The sequence below is a fragment of the Nicotiana tomentosiformis genome, chromosome 4 (assembly GCF_000390325.3).
Source record: "Nicotiana tomentosiformis chromosome 4, ASM39032v3, whole genome shotgun sequence".
Taxonomy (NCBI): domain Eukaryota; kingdom Viridiplantae; phylum Streptophyta; class Magnoliopsida; order Solanales; family Solanaceae; genus Nicotiana; species Nicotiana tomentosiformis.
Genome location: NC_090815.1, coordinates 106,856,699 through 106,876,346, shown reverse-complemented (window position 1 = coordinate 106,876,346; position 19,648 = coordinate 106,856,699). Strand labels below are relative to the sequence as shown.

The window sequence follows — 19,648 nt, the reverse complement described above, 5'->3', positions numbered from 1 at the left end:
TTACAAGTTTTCTAGTCTCGTTAGAGATTCTTATGTAAGAAATATAGAAATTTTTAATATTTTATTTTATCTTTTGTAATATTAATTTGAGATGAATTTAGATGAGACTGTAATCACTGAACAACTATAGCGGACCCCAACTATTTAAGATTAAGGTGTAATCGTAGATGTTAAATCACCCAACCATAACATCCACTCTCTCTGTTCTCTGTTCTAGTGTACGCGAATCTATTTGCTTTTTAGTCTGTTCCAAAGAGAATGACCACTTTATAAATTTGAAAATAATTTAGCTTAAACTTCAAATTCTACTCTTAATGAGAAATTTTTATAACCATATAAATACTCTAAATTTTTTTTGGACTTATTTAGGATCATAAATTCCAAAAGTCTTTATTTTTTTTTGAAACTCCGTACCCAATCAAACATGTTCAAGAGTATTTTTGTACTTATCTATTTAGTTTAATTGCTTAATGGATTTCAAATGAAACTAATTACAAGTTTACAACTAATGAGTACAAAATTTGGCCATGGGCCATGACTCCAAGTAGGACTAAAGATGCAAACAATTCTTAAACCTTAGCACCATTTTTATTTTGTCTTACGACCCGCGATTTTGCTGCTCTCTAACTTGCGCCATGGTTACAAGTACGCACTCGCAGTCACTTTTTGTACGTGTCAACTGCATGTCACTCTTAACCCTGACGTGGTGATTTTATAAAATATGAGCGCTATACCCTCCCGGCGCACGTTAGCTTCCTGACTTTTATAATTTTCAATTTCCCACCCGATTTTTAGTCCTTTTACTCTACGCTTAAAATACTCTCACCTTAACAACTGATTTGTTTTCTTCTCTCTTTTCTCTCTCTCTTTGCAGAAAACTAAAATCCATTTGCTAAAGCGGTTTGTCAGCTAGCTTTTTCTCTTTCAATCTTTTGCAGATTTATCAGCTATTTTCTCCAAATTCAAGAAAAAAGAGGGGACTCTATTCGTCTTTGATTACTTCTGCTGAAGGTTGCTGGTAATACTTCCATATTTAGAAAAATATTTTTATATATATGTGCACATGGTGTATATATATGCGTATAATGAAAGTTTTTATTTGTGATATATAAGAACAAGCTAGCAGAATAACTGGGTTTCTCGGTTTTGTTACATCTTCAGGCACGTACAACAGTTGAAGTCTTGAAGCAAAAAGTATATACCTTGTGAAGTCGATCGTCACATTTATAAGTAAAATGTCTTCTCGTTGGTGTTCTTAATGATCGGAAAATCAATTTTCTGATCAAAGTTGAGAAAGTTTGAAGTTGTTGTACGGTCGATCGGCTTTTGGAGGTGTCGTTTTCGGTCGAGGTGAAAGTAGTTGAAAAACCAGCAAAAAAAGGTTTACAAGAGGGAGAAAGCGTGCGGGTTGAAACTTTTTGAAAGATTTTTGTTCACGTGAGGATTGTGAAAAAATGCCGCATAGAACGACTTACTTCTTTCCGAGGCAATTTCCTGACCGCGGGTTCGATGCATCTGCAAAGTTTGTTAATGATGATCACGAGAAGAAAATCAGTACTGTCGTTGAAGATCAAATTAAATCAGGAAAATCTTCAGATAATGTCACATCGAAACAGCTGACAAGTGATCATGGGAAAGAGACTAATAATAATGCTTCATTTTCCTATGGGCACCGTGATAAGATTCACGGGAAGCAATTGTCCGCTTTTGTGAGCTGGCTGGCGGAGAAAAATAAGAAAGGTAAATCAATACAGAATCACGTGAAGATCAAATTAGATGATGTTGATGGCGATGATGAACATGAACTTTTGCTTCCTGCTCCGCCTGAGGCTGTACCAGTACATGAACTGGTTGGTTGCCACGTGGCGGAGGCGGAGGCGGAGCAGAAGCAACGGCAAGGGTCGACATTTGATCGGAAAGTTTCATTACAGAGATTATCGAGTAGTGGAAGCAATTTCAGTTGTGCGGGGAAGGGTAATTTTGAGAGACAAACTTCGTTGCAAAGGCTATCGAGTTGGGGAAGTACTAGTTATGCAGGGAGTTTGTTTTCGGGGACGACGTTGGATGGGAACTGGCCGAGTACTGGGGTTAAAGATACGCAGACGGATCAGTCGACGACGAGGGAAGTGGAGGAAGTGGTGGAGGCGGCGGAGGAAGAGGTGGAGAGAGTTGACAGTGAGGGTTCGTTGATGCAGAAGTCGAAAGAGAGCTATTACTTGCAGCTCACGCTTGCTAAAAAGCTTGTAGAGCAAGCAATGCTTGCTTCTGGAGAGCCTATGCTTCTGCAAGAATGCAGCAGTACTAAGGGCCTTGGTGGTTCTTTTGATGCTCAAACTGTGTCATATCGTTTATGGGTATATTTCTTCGCTCCTCTCTCTCACACACTGACACACACACACAAACACTCTATTTTTGCATGCCTGGTAGTTAATCTTAGGAAACAATTCTATTATTTGTTATACTTTAGCTGTACTAAGCAGGGGCGGAGGCGTTAAAAGAAATTCGCTAAATATGTACGAATATTAAATTTGCACTTGAGATCTCTGGCTTAGATTCTCGAACACTTAAAAAGTTCAAATTCTGGATCGGTCTCTGCCGGTAAGCACTTGTTATTTGGCATGTTGCCTGTGGATTTCCATCTAATGCTTAAAGTTTGTGAAAATTTCAGGTGAGTGGTTCCTTGTCTTATGCGGACAAAATATCGGATGGGTTTTATAACATATTAGGAATGAATCCGTATCTGTGGGTTATGTGTAATGAGACAGAGGATGGTAGACGAACTCCATCTCTAATGGCACTAAAAGAAATTGAACCCGGTGATACATCAATGGAGGTTGTTCTTATTGATAGGCGTGGGGATTCAAGGCTCAGAGAATTAGAAGATAAAGCTCAAGAAATTTACTTTGCTGCAGAGAATACGTTAGTGTTGGCAGAGAAACTTGGCAAGCTTGTGGCTGTGTATATGGGGTAGGTATCAATTTTTTTCAAGTGCTCTCTATACTTGATTTTCTTCTATACGAAATTGAGTTCCTTGAAATTTAAGGGGCTCTTTTCCGGTGGAGCAAGGTGATCTTCATCAGCGGTGGAAAGTTGTTAGCAAGAGATTAAAGGATCTGCAGAAGTGCATTGTGCTACCAATCGGCAATTTGTCCTCAGGACTTTGCAGGCACAGGGCTATTTTATTCAAGGTTAGTAAAATACCTCTTTTACCTCTTTTCCATATGTTCAAAGTTTCAATTTTATCCAATATCTCTGAATTGCTTTCCCCCTTTTTCTCCCCTCCTGGTGGCTAACAGTCATTTCTATGTTAGTAGCTTTTCGTTGTTCAAATTGATCTATGATCATCTTTGATGGTTAAAAAGAAAGAAAATATAACCTTCAGTAGTACCTTGATTTTTGATATATCTTTTGAGCAATTTGTTTGTTTTTGCCCCAAAAAACCTGTGTGCGTTGCACCTTTGGAATGCTGCAGTCGGACTTGAGACATAATTTACTTTGATTACTGAATTCATTGTGATGTTTGATGAAGGAACATATTGATTAAGTAGTAGCTATACCTAGGATGTTTTCATAGCTTTTGAGCGACGTAACAATAAACGGTTGGCACTTGCCATGGATAATTAAAGAGTGTTACATAAAAGATCACCATGCCATGGATAATTAAAGAGTGTTACATAAAAGATCACCAATGGAAGTAGCTCGAGGAGAAACAATAATGGTGATTATGCTTATTCAGTAATGACTACCCTACCTGAACTTTGGGTCATAAAATTCTTTATGAAATATCTGCATGCCCTCTACATAATTGTTACGTGGACAGGGTGAAATAGAATTCTAAACCGGCTTTCATTAATCGTTCTTGTAATTACTTGATTACTGAAATGGAGCTTTCAGAAAACCGAAAATTAGCTGATGACTATTGTGGTATGCAGAAATTGGCAGATTACGTAGGTTTGCCTTGTAGGATAGCTCGAGGTTGCAAGTATTGTGTTGCAGATCATCGATCTTCTTGTCTGGTGAAAATTGAGGATGATAGAAGATTGTCAAGGTAAAACATCTTATCCACTTCTCCATTCTGAAAAAGGGGCGAAAAAGTTAAACTAGTTATCTCCCCTACCACCAACAAGAATTTTCCCCTTAGTTATCTCCCCTACCACCAACTAGATAATTGCACTGCTTGCCATTTCTTTGACCAGATTTAATTGGGCTTTCACGAGTATGTTAAGATTAAAGCAGTGTATACAAATTTAGAACCTTTTGGTGCTTTGATTTTCCATTAAATTTCTGTAAAGCCTGACTTTACTTGTTATAAACACTGGTGAACATTATGTTTATTTTCACTTCATTCTTTTCTGACTTTTATCTATATTGTATCAGAGAATTTGTGGTTGATCTTGTTGGGGATCCAGGAAATGTGCATGGTCCAGATTCCTCTATCAATGGAGGTGTATTGGCTCCTGTTCCTTCACCACTTCAAGTATCTCATCTGAAGGAATATCAGCAGCCTTACGTGGATAGTGACATAAGTAATCAGTTACTGCTGTCAAATGACACATTCGGTCCTGCAGAAAATGCTTTGCATACAGGTGTGCTGTTATTTACATACCCTTGTAGCTTTAATTGATGCTCCTATTATTAGGAAAAAAGGGATCAAACTAATTTAATATGTTAACCAAATGGTAGAGCTGTAAACGTTTTGTGGAAACTGAATAAAATTCCTATAAAGTGAACGGTCGCCTTTGCTTTTGGATACACTGATTTAACATTATTACTTGAAAGAAGATGATGTAAGGTTAATTTACAGCTTGAGATATGACATACGACCAAAGCAAGTCATTGCATTTGAAATTCTTTGGATATTACAATTGTAACTTCTTTTTCCCATAATAAATTGTTACTTATATCAGAAAGAATAGATCATTGGTGTTCCAATACAGGTGCCTTTTTATGTTGTGTCTGTACTACAATAGTATCCTGCGTTGCAGCACAGGGAAAAAGCTTACTTGAAAATTCTCTTCCTGACCATTGAAAGGGCTTGTTCTATGCATTTGCATAAATTGTTAGAATCAGAAGCTAGATGATTTTGAAGTTCAGATTTTTTAGTGTCACCATTGGAGAAAGAGAAATTGTAATTTCTATACTTGCAGACCCCCACATTGAAGGTGATCATGTGAGCGAATTTGCTGTCAGTGATAAGCCAAAGTTGCCAAATGATGCACTGTGCCGCTCTTATCAAGCTTTGGAAGTTGAACCATCCGAGGTTCTTGTTGCTGCTGAAACAGCGGGAGATGAGTATTCTAGACCAAGAGAAGATAAAATCATTATCAGGCAGACTTACAAGGAGGAGGTTGTGCTATCCAAAAAGTCTCCAATATGCCCTGGCAGACCGCCAAAAGCAACTCTATTAGCTAATATAGATGCAATGGAGGCAGGAGGTAGAACAGGGAAGCGTGAGAAACCGGCTGCAACGAATCCCAGATACTTGAATCTTGAGCCTTCTCTTGCAATGGATTGGCTTGAGATCTCATGGGATGAATTACAGATGAAAGAGCGTGTTGGTGCTGGTGTGTCTTTGTGAATATGTCTAATGATTTTAAATTATTCCTCATTTATGGAACCCTGTTCGACATCAATGTATCTTGATGTACCTCTTCTTTCATGCAGGTTCATTTGGGACAGTACACCGTGCTGAATGGCATGGATCGGTCAGTATTATTTACTTTTGAGTTTGCTGCTAAATTATTCATGCTGTATTGCCTGTAAGTCTAAATAAATTGTAATCATGCTGTATTGCTTCTATTACATGTCAAAGATGTATAAATGATCTAGGCAACGCAAAGGTGTAAATCACATTGAAGCAAGACTTTAGTATAACTTCATGATAATGACACTGTAATTTTCAGATCATTTCTTGATAATGCTATTGGTATTTTGATATTGACAAAAAACGTACTGCATGAGGTAATTGAATTTGCTATTACATTGTGGTTCCTAAAATTGGACATCTTCACTTAACTTGTGGTTAGCAGCATGCATTAGTTGGAGAAAAAGGATATGCAACAAATGCATGAAATTGAAGTTTCATACAATTTCTTTTAAAAGATACTTTGTGGAAATTATGTTTAATTTTTGATATATTGGTGCACCTGTTTTAATGTGCTACTAACTACTGCAGGATGTTGCAGTCAAGCTGTTAACTGTCCAGGATTTTCATGACGATCAGTTAAAGGAGTTCCTAAGGGAGGTGAGTGCATAGAATAGTTGGTTGAGCTGTTGTATTCTAGCCACCATAAAATTGTATAGGTTTCGAGCCATGAAAGCAACCACTAATGCTTGCGTTAGGGTAGGCTATCTACATCACATCCCTGTGGTGCGGCCCGGCCCTTCCCTGGATCTTGCGGGATGCTTTGTGCACCTGGCTGCCCTTTTGTAAAGATAAGCCTACTTTCTGCAGCTGCAGCTGACCTCTTTCTGCTTTTTCTTGTTTCCCCAGTATAGCAAGTATAGCAAGGGTAAGACGGTAAGACAAAAAGCAGAACGACAGAAAGAAATACTCTAGTACATTTTTTTGTTTAGTTTAATATTGGCAGTAGTCCACCCCAAATATCTTGAAACTGAGGCGTAGTTGTAGTTTAATCTTGGCAATCTGCTCTCTAACGTCGATTTTGTCTGTGTATTGCATTCATATCTATGTGAAATTCTTAAATTTAGTTGATGGATTTTTCCTGTCATTTGATCCTTCTACTCGCATTCTTATACTGGTGTTTATTGTTGGATGGTAACTCATGATTCATGTTTTCTGAAGGTTGCAATTATGAAACGTGTTCGTCATCCAAATGTGGTGTTGTTCATGGGAGCTGTTACCAAGCGGCCGCATCTATCGATAGTGACTGAATATTTGCCTAGGTAACTTGTGTTTTAGTCACTGCATAATATTCTTACTTTCTATCTTCAAGTATTTGACTGGACTAAATTTTCTGTGCTTTGATTATGATGATAGGGGAAGTCTCTACCGTCTGATACACAGGCCAGCTGCTGGGGAATTGTTGGACCAGAGGAGACGTATCCGTATGGCTTTGGATGTGGTTTGTGCCAATCTCACATATTATAGTTGCATGCCTTACATGTTTTTATCTAGAAAGCTTCTTATTCATTTCAAATACAGGCCAAGGGTATCAATTATTTGCATTTGCTAAACCCACCTGTTGTGCATTGGGATCTGAAATCTCCTAACCTGTTGGTTGATAAAAACTGGAATGTAAAGGTAAAGTGTTGCTGACTCACCTTTGAGTTTTCAAATGAATTTTGCAGTTCTCATAATCTGAAATGTTTCTTCCAGGTTTGTGATTTTGGTCTGTCGAGATTTAAAGCAAACACATTCATATCATCAAAATCAGTTGCTGGAACTGTAAGTTGCCTTCCAACATGCACACCCCCCCCCACCCCCCACCCCCCGGTTCTCATATGTAAGTACCCGTAGTTACGAGCCTCTTGGCTCCATTTACCAATCTTGCAAGCTAAGATTCTTAGCACTTAGGAATTGCAAAAACAAGCAAGTTACGTACTGTGGAGCCTCTGATACAGGCAGCTGCATTCTTGTGCCATGACGCATTGTAGAGTACAACTATTTCTTTCTATTATCGACGTATTTAGCCAAGTTCAAATGATGGAAGACTATGATTTGATACCAAGTTTGTCACGACCCAAAACAGGAGGCCCATGACCGACACCTAACAAGCCTAGTGCCTGCCGAGGGAACACTTAAACCTTGATCCAGTCATAGAAATGCATTAAACATTCTAATTGCAATTTAAGGATCTATCACATAGTGGGAAAATCGACAAGAGTGTTATTTAAGGTCCCAAATTCCCAAAATGAAAATTGGCGTGCAAAGTTTTTCATGGGTGACTTCTCTGTTTGCGCTAAAAAGAATAGTGGACATAGTGCTTTCTCTCCCTCTCTATGTCTCTTTTATTTAATGCTGGCAAACTTAAAATATACGAAGAGCATGGAATTTCAAAGAGCCTCTCGTCTCTTGGTTTGTTGAATAGGCTGTGTCACCACTGATATTGCCTTTAACATTGCCTTCATTTATACTTCAGAGCTTCTTTTTCTGATTAAAAGGAAAAATTGGTTTCATTGCTTTCTATATCTCATGAAGCACTACGAATATAATTAGTCTGATTGCGGCATCTTGGACTGGATGAACATATCCATCATGGACTGTTACTACTTCCCATGCCAGTACAAAGTCAGCTTTATGATCAGCATCCTGCAGGTTGAGCATTTTCTTCTTAGTCCTATCAGCTTGTAACTCTCTTGCTCTTCATTTCAGCCTGAATGGATGGCCCCGGAATTTCTTCGTGGGGAGCCCTCAAATGAGAAGTCTGATGTCTATAGCTTTGGCGTGATATTATGGGAGCTAGTGACCATGCAACAGCCTTGGAATGGACTGAGCCCTGCGCAGGTCTACTTCTTCCCATTCATTCCCCCCCCCCCCCCCCCCTTCTTTTTCTCCAGCACTCATCCTTACACTTGTTATCCTCCTGAGGGAGTCGTTGACGTATTGTTTGCAAACTTTCAGGTTGTTGGTGCTGTTGCTTTCCAGAACAGGAGGCTCACTGTCCCGCAGAACACGTCTCCAATGTTGGCATCTCTTATGGAAGCCTGCTGGAACGAGTAAGTAGACATGTTATTCTAAAGGCCTAAGGAGATCTAGTCTAGGATAAAAACATCAGTATCCTATCTTTTCCTCTCTAGTATTCAGATTTGTTGTCAATTAGAGGTGGCAACTTAACCAAGCCATATTTTAGTAACCCGCCCAAGTTAAACTGATACGATATGATCTTTTTGTTGGTTGGACCAATGAGTTGAACCCAAAATGTTCCATCAAATTATTGGTTCGAAACGGGTCAACATGGTGTAACCAAACGGGTCAAAATGCAACCCAATTCCAACATAAAAATCGAATTGATTGTGCAAATGTGGAAGAACTTGGGCTCATAAATTAAGAAATATACATTAGCTTTCATAGTTTTTTTTTATAGGTGGGGTTGGATATGACCTATTTATTAATTTAACCCGTTTGACTATCCCAAGTTTGACCTAACCCGCCCATTGATCAAATTATCAATCATGTTAAAGAACGTATGACTTGTTTTCTTTAATTTCCCGTCAATTTTGTACACTTTCTCATAATCTCACATTCCCTCGCAGTGACCCAGCACAACGCCCTTCCTTTGCGAGCATTGTGGATACATTAAAGAAACTACTTAAGTCTCCACTACAGTTGATTCAGATGGGAGGAAATGTTAAGAGTTAGATACTCTCCACTTATTTTGGAGAATAAATTCATCAGAGTTCCTAGATATATAACTACTTAATACTGACAAAGTTTGCAAAACCTCACAAGGTTTATGCCCAACAATTGCAAATATGTTGGCCATCTAACTTTTTGAATGATAAACAAGTCTCTGTCCGTTCTTGGGGAAAGAGGCATTTCTTAAGTTGTTTTATTGTAGAACCCTGGTCTATGTCAGCCATTGTCCACCTTCCAAATGTGAAATAATTAGAGGCTGTAACTATGTAGTAATCGGGAATAGTATTCCCGTATAAGTCGAAATTATGTTGTATCCAAGGAAAGCATTATTGAGAAAAGTTGATGTAGCAAAATTGTAAGCCACTCTAATAATATAGAAGTGATTCAGTTATTTTTTTGGTTCTCTTTGATCATTGTTTATGTTTTTATGGACTGCTTATAATCCATTGATACTTCAAATGCTCATCTATTCGAGCTCGCACCGGATATGGTACAAGGTACGACACTAATTCGGTAAGATCTTCCATTGTGGACATTCCTAAATTCTCCTCACCTTAAAGCCACTTCAAGAATTTTCCGTTCATCATTCAATACGACAAAAAATGCTAGTGAATTATGTCATAACTCAAAACTTGAATGTATTTTGGATAGGAGATTAACGTCAAAATACAGCATATTCACCTCCTCAAAAGCAGATTTCCGTATTAGAATACTCTTCACGATATTTAGCTCCTTCGCATCAGTTTAATATTATAAAAACTTACTTTTTTTGGGACTACAAGCACAAAATAGCGGGAGTGCTTAGGAAATGATAACTTCGAGCCGCGAAAATAGTTTTTTTGCATAAATACAGCATAAATTTATGTACAATGTATCTTTATGGTCTGACCTTTCTCCGGACCTACAGATAGCCAAAGCTTAGTGCATTATAAGCAGTAGGTCATGAGTTCGAGTCATGATAATAGTCTCTTGCAGAAATGAAGCATAAATCTACGTGCAATAAATCTTTGTGATCTGACCCTTTCCGGACCTACCCATGATCGAAGCTTAGTGCATAACCTGTATTTTTTACCGGCACAAAATACAGTAACAACAACAACCACATAGTATAATTTTACTAGTGAAATCTGAATAAGGTAGTGTAGTGTGTACGCAGAAACTTACCCCTACCCGAAATAAAAAAACTATTTCCGATAGATCCTCGATTTCCTCTTTCCCATAACTCCCCGCTTGAGGGTGACTCGAACTCAGCACTGTAGCTCCCACTCGTGTCCAAAATAAAAAAGAAATTTTGCTAAAAGCAGCTACAGGTACAAATACTAAAGCCAAAGATACTACACCTAACAACTTCGGCCAGCAAAAGCTACTTACAACCTTTTAAGACCCGATCGAAAAATCCTCAGAAACCCACAAAACCGAATCCTATGGATTTCTCCGACAGCAACATGTGGCGTGATCTTCTACTTCAAGCAGTCCTAATTCTAGCTACAGTTTTCATGTTCCTTTTCATGTACAATATTCCCCAGAAATTCTTCTCGAAGCTTCGCCTACGAAACCGAGCCGATATGCAAGCGAAGCGCCATTTCGTCCAAGGAGCTCAGCTTCTTTCTCAAGCCAAATCATCCGCCGCCAAGGATCGATCCGCCGCCGCTTCGCTTGCCAAATCTGCTGAAGCCGAAGCTGACTTAGCCATCGCTTTAGACCCGAGAGATGCCGCGGCTCACATACTCAAGGCTTTAGCTCTCGATTTGCAGGGTTTTAAGACGTCAGCTCTTGATTCGATTGATATCGCGCTTTCGCCGCTCGCCGTGAAGTCGCTGTCGGAGCCGGAGAAAGCGGATGCTTTGTTTAAGCGAGCTGAGTTGAGACTCGCTGTGAGTCGACGCGGACAAGTTGACTCGGTCATTGAAGATTTGACTGAGTCAGTTCGTTTGAAGGGCGATAATGTTAAGGCTTTTTGTTTGTTGGGCGATTGTTACGAGAAAAAAGGCTTAACAGAGGAGGCCCAAGAGGTTTATGAAAAAGCCCTAAAAGTTCAGCCCAATTTTGCTCCTGCTCGAGAGGCACTTGACCGATTGAATTCCGAGTCTTGAACTCTAGTAATGTTTTTTTTTTTGTTGGGAAAAATAATAAATAAAGGAAAAAATTAGAGAAATTTGTTCTAGCATTGTTCAATATAAAGGCAATTGGTTTACCTTGAATTTGGAGAATTAATTTCACCATGATTGAATTTCAGAGTTTATGTGTCAGAGATACGCAGAGCAAACCAACAAGTGAACAATTAATATGATGAATATAATATATTTTGACCATTGAGCCTGTAGGCACAAATTAAAGGTGATTAACTTAGTTCTTTACGTTGCTGCAGCCTGCCTAGCTAATTAATTTTTATTAGGCAAATAGTTTTGGCAGCCTATGTAAGATGATCATAAACATTATTTAGATTTATGATTGTGATGAGAATGGTAATTGATTTTTTTTCTTCATGTGCTTAAGAGGTACCTATATTGATGGGAGGATAGATATATTTGGTGGAATAGTGAAGGTGCGCACATGTTGACACCGCCCTTTACTGAACCTTAAAACAAAAGATGATATGAATAGTTGATTTTAGAAGTCAGCACCAAGGTTCCACAAAGGCGGCAGCATTTGTTGGACAAAGTAAGGATTGACCTGCTTGACTTGGCAAATCTAAAAGTCTAAAAAGGTCACTGTTATATCTTTGAAAAACTTGGTATATCTTAAAGTCCAAATATAAAGGTCACTGTTATATCTTTGAAAAACTTGGTATATCTTAAAGTCCAAATATAAAGGTCACAGTTATATCTTGGAAAACAGCTAATGCTCAATTACTGATGAAGTACCTAAGGTGAATTCAAAATCTTTAATTTGGTGTTGACTCATGGCTGTAATGCCTTCATTTAACAGAGGGCATTAGCCGGTAAATCATTGCTGAATAGAAAATTATTGACAGTACTATGGCTGGGGGGTTGTGTCCTATGCTTCAGCTTCTAGGGACATGCTGGATGCTGTTGTGCTTGAATTTCATGGGTTGCAATGGTAAATTAGTGGAAGAGGAAAAAAGGGCACTTTTAGAGCTGAGGGACTCCCTTAACTATCCCAATGGCTCTGCTTTAATTAATGAATGGATTGGAGAAGACTATTGTGCATGGGCTGGTATTTTTTGTGGCAGTGATCCGAACAATGATTCATGTGTTCTTGATATTTTTCTTACCAACAAAAGACAACTTGGACTTGGAATATGGCATCCTAATGCAACCTTGTTGACTCGTTTCACGCATCTTCAGTCTCTGTATGTATCTGGCAATGCTATTGGCAACTGGATCATGCCAGAATCTATTCTTTTCATCAAGAAGTTCTTTCATTACCTGTATTCATGTTTCATTTGATCAAACCTACATGATGCTACAACTTATCTCCCTCAATATGTAGTAGTATAATTAGTACAAACGCTTACTGCTGTTAATATTTGTTTAACACAATGAGCACTTCCCCTTGAATCCTTAGATATCTAAGATTTGTTTTTTTTATAAAAAGATTCTGCACCCATGGCCCTTATCTCCTTTCTTCACTTCTTCGCATGTTGGAGTATCACTTTTTAACAACTTAAACTTGCAGCATTATGCAAATTGCACAACCTGAAGGAATTGGATCTAAGTTTCAACCCTTTAAATGGTGATGCTCTGCCTCATTTTCAAGTATGTAGCCTCGCATCACTAGAACAGCTATACCTTTCAGGGGTTTATCCTAGTTCCTCTTTACCACTTCTCAGAGGTTTGTTTTTCTCAGTTGTAGATTCTTAATCAATCGTAGATGGTGCATCAAAGTTTTTACCTTGGTTTCGTTGTAACACATTTTAATGATATCATGTATCAGTGTGTGGACTAAAGAATATCCGGAGATTAGATCTAAGCAGCAATAATCTTATAGATGATAGTATACCACATTGCCTATTCAATGATCTTCCATACCTTGAAAGCCTTGACTTGTCCAGGAATAACCTCAAGAATTCCAATCACATTCTATCAGGTAACTTAAGTTGGATATTTTCTGTTGTTACATGCGCTGATCTTCTTCAAATTGTCATTATCATTTTCATTTTCCTATTGTGAGAACATCTTTTACTATTAGTATTTCCATATATAAATGGTTGCCTCCAGCTGAACAAACTGTTAATTGGTGGTAGACCCTCTCATCTACTCTCCTCAACTGCCATCTTCTCGCTCAATACTCTTTTGTTAAAGCATTTCTTAGTGAGTGTGTATGAAACACATATGAACTGACTACAATGTTGAAGTCAATGGCATGATTCTCATTAACTAAATATAGCTTGTATAAATGAAATACATGTCACCAGGAAGGGACCTTATGTCATCAGATGAAGACTGCAAAGATGAACTATTTTCTTGGTTGGCTAACTCCAACCTTGACCTACTCAAATTTCTTAAACTGGACAGGAGTGAGTTATGGAACCTTCCATAAGCCTGAGAGTTTTATTTCGATAAAAATACATAATAAACATGGTACGAGTGAAGCTCTAGCCTGTAGGTTTTCCAGTTTTCCCTAACAATCTTCATGCCAGCATAAGGATAGTAAGGCACAAATAATTTATCCACTGTGTCGAGTTTTCAGAATTTTCCTGTAAATACGAAACTCGGTTTTTACTCTGACTAGTGAACTTGACAAAAAACAACCCTCATGTTGCTTCATGTATTTCTTGCAGCTTTATGTAGACTGCGGAATCTCAAAAGGTTGGATTTGAGTTATAATTTTCTGGATGATGGAAGCGTACCATTCTGCCTATTTGAAAAGCACTCGCTGCTCGAAAGTTTAGATATTTCACATAATAATATCAGGGGTTCACCTGGTTTCTTTTCGGGTAATGCTGAAATTTTTAAAATTTCTTTCAATTCCTTTACTTTCAGTTCAATGATGAAATGGAATTCACTGAGCAGGCATCAGCACTAGCATGTCTTTTCTATCTATGAGACATGGTTCTCTCTCAGGTTTATGATCTTCTGATGAAGTCCTCAATAGAAATGTTCTACGCCTGGTTCTAGGATGAAAAAATCTTTGACAAAAGTTTCTACTATGCTTTCCATTTGTTGTTACAGAAATGCAGGGTAAGGCTGCGTACAATAGACCTTTGTGGTCCGGCCCTGCCCCGGACCCTGCGCATAGCGGGAGCTTAGTGCACCGGGCTGCCTTTTTTTTGTTATTCATCCATTGCTAGGGCAACTTTTGGATTTGAAAAGCCTAGTAATATATATTTTTTTTGATAAAGAAAGCCTAGTGTTATTGTTTTTCTAAATATGCTATTCATATTTTCCCTTGTGAAAAAAACTATTTCTCGTCGATGACTCTTCCAATATTCTGTTTGAATCATCAGAATTGCAGTTATTTTCATTTTCTAGCATGCCCTAAATTTAATCAACTTAATTGGGACATATTAGTCTCTAGTGTCAACACTTTTGCTTGTTGATATCTTATTTTATTTTTACCGTCTTTCCTGCAAAGAGCGTTTTAATTTCTGATGTGCCTTTTTGTCTAGTGAAGTTATGGTCTCAAACTCACAGTCTGCCCAAAAGGTAGAATCAGCATTTTGCATCTTTAGTGTGACTGACAATCCTTTTTTGGTGGAGAATATCTACAAATTTTAGTTCAATTTCCTGATTCAAAAGGTTGAAGGTAAAAACCTAATTGTTGAGTTGAAAACTGACCTGCTCTTTTTTTTCTTTTTTCGGTACGCAGCTCCCCTCCCCCTTTTTCTCAAAAAAGGAAAAAAAGCAAAAACGAATGTGATGATCAGCAATGTAATTAATCTGTCTTTTGCTCTAAAGCAGATGAAGAACATTGGACAAAGCTAATAGTTGGTGTCTTCCTTCGAATTTATTCGGACAACTTGCTGAAATTTACTTCTGTCATGCCAGAATTTGAGCCAAAAGCTGTATATATTTTCTGCATAACAATGTTAAATTTCTGCTGGATATTAACTACTTGTTACGCTTTTCAGGAATCTGTAAACTTAAGAACCTGCAGGTGTTAAATCTCCAGGATAACCTTATCCAAGGTGGATTTGATCCATGCTTTGGTGGAATGAGTTCCTTGGTTTCTTTAGATCTTTCTTTTAATCATTTTGAGGGGAGTGTTTCTTCTTCCATATTCAGCAACCTGACTTCACTCAAGACCCTCCTTCTTTCAGACAATCGGTTTGATGGACTTCTCCTGTTTTCAAATTTTGCTAACCTCTCCAACCTTGAATCCATTGATCTTTCAAATAACGAGTTCATAGTTGACACTGAAACTCCATCTTGGGTCCCATCTTTTCAACTTGTATCCCTTAACCTACGAAATACTAGACTAAACCAGAAATATGGCCACGTAATTCCAACTTTCATTTCCAAACAACACAAGTTGAAGTCCCTGTCTTTGTCCTATAATGCCCTTCAAGGAAACGTTCCGTCCTGGTTGTTGTATAACAATACACTTCTTATGTTGTCTTTGAGAGGCAACCATTTGTATGGTGGAATTCCTGCATCTTTTCAGTTTCAAGCATCAAGTCTTCTGATGCTTGATGTATCAGATAATTGCTTGGGCCGTACACTTCCCACTAACGTGCTAGAGTTATTTCCAGACTTACGCTATCTTAACCTGTCAAATAACGCCCTCGAAGGCATCCTTCCTTCATTTTTTGACCATCTGTCAAAGTTAGAGGTCCTGGACCTTTCTGACAAACTTCCTGTGGGGAAAACTTTCTCCAACTTTAAGGCAGAATAACACTTCATTGGCACATTTCGTTCTTTCAAACAACAACTTTCATGGGGAGGTTATGCCCCAATTTTCAAATATGTCAAATCTTGCATACTTGCATCTCCAAAATGATGGATTTATTGGAGTCTTCCCTGATGCTATGTTTAACCTTCCTGTTCTGAAGGTCATGGACATTAGTGGGAATTATTTGTCAGGAAATATTCCAGATTATTTTCCTCGATTTCCACATCTGGCCATACTTCTCTTGGCAAGAAACCGATTTCATGGGATAATTCCAGTGTCTTTGTGCAAGGTGCAAAAGCTTCAAATTTTGGACATGTCTGCAAATTTACTCTCGGGGGTTTTACCTTCTTGTCTTGGTAACATAACCACGTGGATAAAGGAATCTGGAGTTATACTCCATTCCTTTATGTGGTTATCACCCTCATATACTAACTACAGGGTCAAAGTTCCTCTAACAACCAAGGGCAATGCACTCTCTTATGAAGGCATTCCTCTTTCTCAAATGACTACACTTGATTTATCTATGAACCGTTTAACTGGTGAAATTCCATCACAACTGGGAGAACTTGCAGCCCTTCATTCATTAAACCTCTCTCACAACATCCTATCTGGCCATAGCCCTTCAACTGGAGAGTTTAGATCTTTCTTACAACCAGCTAGGGGGGAAAATCCCTCGTCGGTTGGCTCAACTTGATTCCCTGTCAACTCTAAATTTGGCTTTCAATCTTCTAACAGGAAGAATCCCGTTCGAAAACAAATTTGTCACTTTTGCAGCATCTAGTTATAGAGGTAACAAGGAACTCTGTGGACTTCCATTGGAAAAAGATTGTGTGGTCCCAAGGCCGCCTCAGCAGCATGAAGAAGAAGAAGAAGAGGAGAAGGAAAGAATTGGTGAAAGTGACTTCTTTTTCTTCTCATGCATTGCTGTTGCTTATGTTGTGGGATTTTGGAGTGTCATTGCTCCTCTTCTTCTTAGTAGGAACTGGCGCAGATCATATTATGCTAAGGTTGATACTTGTATTGAACTGTGCAAGGAGAAGCTTCATCTTTTCTAAAATCTTCGTGAAAACTTTGTGTTTCTTGACATCTTTTATTGTGGCATATGAACTTTCAACTTGCTTTGATTAACACATTGTGGGATAGTTGCAGTGTTTGGTGTGTTGGATTTTGCATCTGTTACTGTTTTTTAGAATAATTAGTTGTTTAGTTTTAGGAGGAGTCTGCTAGGAGATTCAGAATTTTAATTATAGTAAGAGTTTAGTAATTTAGTTGTAAGAGGAGTCTACTACTTTATTTATTTGGCTATTTAAAGCCCTATGATTAATAAAATTTTAGAGACAGTTTTTCAATCCTATTTTTAACCTTCTTGCTGCTTGCATATTTTTCTAAAATCCATAACATTGGTATCAGAGCCTCCATTGATCTTGACGGATCTCCGAATTTGCTGAAAAACAATCAATTTCAACCACTTTTAAACCATACACATTTTTACCCATACCGATTTTAACCAAATTTTTAACAATGGCAAGCAGCGGTCTCTCTTTGAATACCCAACAAACTTTAACTGGTGAAAACTATCAGATTTGGTCAGTGAAGATGAAATCTTATCTTTAAGTTTATGATCTATGGGAAGTTATAATGGAAGACAAACTTATACAATACTTCCTGCAAATCCTATCCTTGCCCAAATCAAAGCTCATTCAGATGAGAAAATCAAAAAATACAAATTCAAAACTATAATTCAAAATTCAGTTGCAGATTCAATCTTCTCTATAATCATTGCATATGAGACAGCAAAAGAAGCTTGAGAAACACTCAAACAGGAGTATCAAGGAAGTGAACGAGGCAGACAAAATTAGATTTTAAATTTGAAAAGAGATTTTGATTCTCTTAGAATGCAAGATGATGAGACCATCACTAAGTATTCTGACCGAATTTTTTTAATTGTCAATAAAATCAGGTTACTTGGCGAGGATTTCAAAGATGACAGGATAGTTGAAAAAATTCTTGTGACAATTCCCGGGAGATTTGAATCCAAAATTTTCTCCCTGGAAGAATCTAAAGATCTCTCTATCATCTCTGTTGCAGAATTAATAAGTGTTCTTCCAAGCACAAGAGCAAAGAAGGGCCTTCAGACAAGACAAAGTTACTGAGGGTATTTTTTATGTGAAACACCAAAAAGAAAAAGTCGATTATCCTTATTGTAAATATTGCAAAAACAAAACACACTTAGAAAAATTTTGTTGGTGGAGACCTGATGCATTATGTGGAAATTGCAAACAAAAAGGTCATGTTACAAAAGTGTGCAAGTTCAAAGATACTCATGCACAAGCACTAATAGCAGAAGAAGGAATTGAGGATGACCTTCTTTAGACTGCAGCAACAGAAGCAAGGAGGAGTGTTGGATTTTGCATATGTTACTGCAGCAACAGAAGCAAGGAGGAGTGTTGGATTTTGCATATGTTACTGCTACTGTTTTCTAGAATAATTAGTTGTTTAGTTTTAGGAGGAGTCTGCTAGAAGATTCAGAATTTTAATTATAGTATGAGTTTAATAATTTAGTTGTAGGAGGAGTCTACTACTTTATTTATTTGGCTATTTAAAACCCTATGATTAATAAAATTTTAGAGACAGTTTTTCAATCCTATTTTTAACCTTATTGCTGCTTGCATATTTTTTTAAAATTCATAACATGGTGAAGAGTTCATAAGTTTGACGGGAAGTTGACTTCGATGTTATCAGATTTCCTATTGCGGTTTAGAAACTTTGGATAGGTTCATTTAGTTTATTGAGACTAGTATGCAAAGTTTGGTTGATCCAGAATATTTTAAGGGTAATTTGGACGCGTTTGGCAAAGTTGGAATGCTTGAAACTTAAGAAAGAGTTCCCAAGCTCGAGAAGATCCTTCAATTTACGAACTTTGGTTAAGATTGGTATAAAATGTTCTCTTTATTAAGACCGAAACATCTTGGTAGCTAAAGGAAGAGATATCAACATTGCTAGTCGGTTAATTTAGATAATTGACATTATTTAAAAAATTGAAAGTTTCTCGTCTATTTTTAAATCGGAGAAGGTTCAAATATACCCTTGTATTTTCGAAAATGGTCTAAAAATACCTCTCGTTATACTATTGGGCTATCTATACCCCTGTAGTCATACTTTGGGTTCAAATATACCCCTCATTTAAACGGAGGGACACTTGCCATTGTCTTATTGGCCAATTCTAAATATCTCCTAATTAATTAAAAATACCCATTATTCATACCCGAAAAACAATTTTATAAAGCAATTATTTTTTTTTATAAAAACTGGAAAAAACTGATTTGTTTTTACTAAAAATTGAAAAAAACGAAAATATTTTGTTTTTCATTTTTTACAAAAAAATCTGCTTAAAAAAAAACTGAAAAAAAACTTTCTAAAACAATGTTTTTGTAAAAACAGAAAAATAATTTTCTAAAGTAATTAAAAACGGAAAAAAAACTGATTTTTTTTTACTAAAAACTGAAAAAATCGAAAATATTTTTTTCCAGTTTT

At 37.5% G+C, this 19,648-nt stretch overlaps 4 protein-coding genes across 5 annotated transcripts; all 4 read left to right on the top strand.

Moving 5' to 3' along the window:
- The first annotated feature begins 804 nt into the window (after nucleotides 1-804).
- Nucleotides 805-9,710, top strand: LOC104120088 (serine/threonine-protein kinase CTR1). Of its 2 annotated transcripts, none has more exons than XM_070200127.1 (16): nucleotides 805-1,011; nucleotides 1,162-2,354; nucleotides 2,669-2,967; nucleotides 3,044-3,188; nucleotides 3,933-4,048; nucleotides 4,378-4,586; nucleotides 5,148-5,564; nucleotides 5,665-5,705; nucleotides 6,176-6,244; nucleotides 6,806-6,906; nucleotides 7,001-7,085; nucleotides 7,166-7,264; nucleotides 7,340-7,408; nucleotides 8,336-8,467; nucleotides 8,585-8,679; nucleotides 9,217-9,710. In XM_070200127.1, the coding sequence occupies exons 2-16, from the start codon at nucleotides 1,455-1,457 to the stop codon at nucleotides 9,320-9,322; spliced, it is 2,883 nt and encodes a 960-aa protein (XP_070056228.1). In that variant the 5' UTR covers nucleotides 805-1,011; nucleotides 1,162-1,454; the 3' UTR covers nucleotides 9,323-9,710. The 2 variants fall into 2 exon arrangements, with proteins under 2 accessions (XP_070056228.1, XP_070056227.1); XM_070200126.1 differs by having other exon boundaries at nucleotides 805-1,018.
- Nucleotides 9,711-10,743: 1,033 nt separating this feature from the next.
- LOC104105529 (small glutamine-rich tetratricopeptide repeat-containing protein 2-like) lies at nucleotides 10,744-11,412 on the top strand. Its single transcript, XM_009613865.4, has one exon. The coding sequence runs from the start codon at nucleotides 10,744-10,746 to the stop codon at nucleotides 11,410-11,412; it is 669 nt and encodes a 222-aa protein (XP_009612160.1).
- Nucleotides 11,413-12,946: 1,534 nt separating this feature from the next.
- On the top strand, nucleotides 12,947-17,256 carry LOC104105534 (receptor-like protein 15). The gene is made up of 4 exons (XM_070200129.1): nucleotides 12,947-13,114; nucleotides 13,217-13,369; nucleotides 14,064-14,219; nucleotides 15,354-17,256. The coding sequence occupies exon 4, from the start codon at nucleotides 15,437-15,439 to the stop codon at nucleotides 16,115-16,117; it is 681 nt and encodes a 226-aa protein (XP_070056230.1). The 5' UTR covers nucleotides 12,947-13,114; nucleotides 13,217-13,369; nucleotides 14,064-14,219; nucleotides 15,354-15,436; the 3' UTR covers nucleotides 16,118-17,256.
- LOC117279073 (receptor-like protein EIX2) lies at nucleotides 16,188-17,169 on the top strand. Its single transcript, XM_033658522.1, has 2 exons — nucleotides 16,188-16,653; nucleotides 16,850-17,169. The coding sequence occupies exons 1-2, from the start codon at nucleotides 16,188-16,190 to the stop codon at nucleotides 17,167-17,169; spliced, it is 786 nt and encodes a 261-aa protein (XP_033514413.1).
- Nucleotides 17,257-19,648: the final 2,392 nt, after the last annotated feature.

Bases quoted from the DNA above. Each gene is read 5' to 3' on its own strand.
- LOC104120088 (XM_070200127.1), top strand. From the start codon at position 1,455: ATGCCGCATAGAACGACTTACTTCTTTCCGAGGCAATTTCCTGACCGC. The intron at 2,355-2,668 runs GTATATTTCTTC...TGAAAATTTCAG, and splicing joins CTGTGTCATATCGTTTATGG to GTGAGTGGTTCCTTGTCTTA. The intron at 4,049-4,377 runs GTAAAACATCTT...ATATTGTATCAG, and splicing joins GATGATAGAAGATTGTCAAG to AGAATTTGTGGTTGATCTTG.
- LOC104105529 (XM_009613865.4), top strand. From the start codon at position 10,744: ATGGATTTCTCCGACAGCAACATGTGGCGTGATCTTCTACTTCAAGCA.
- LOC104105534 (XM_070200129.1), top strand. From the start codon at position 15,437: ATGAGTTCCTTGGTTTCTTTAGATCTTTCTTTTAATCATTTTGAGGGG.
- LOC117279073 (XM_033658522.1), top strand. From the start codon at position 16,188: ATGTCAAATCTTGCATACTTGCATCTCCAAAATGATGGATTTATTGGA. The intron at 16,654-16,849 runs GTGAAATTCCAT...ATCTTCTAACAG, and splicing joins ATCTATGAACCGTTTAACTG to GAAGAATCCCGTTCGAAAAC.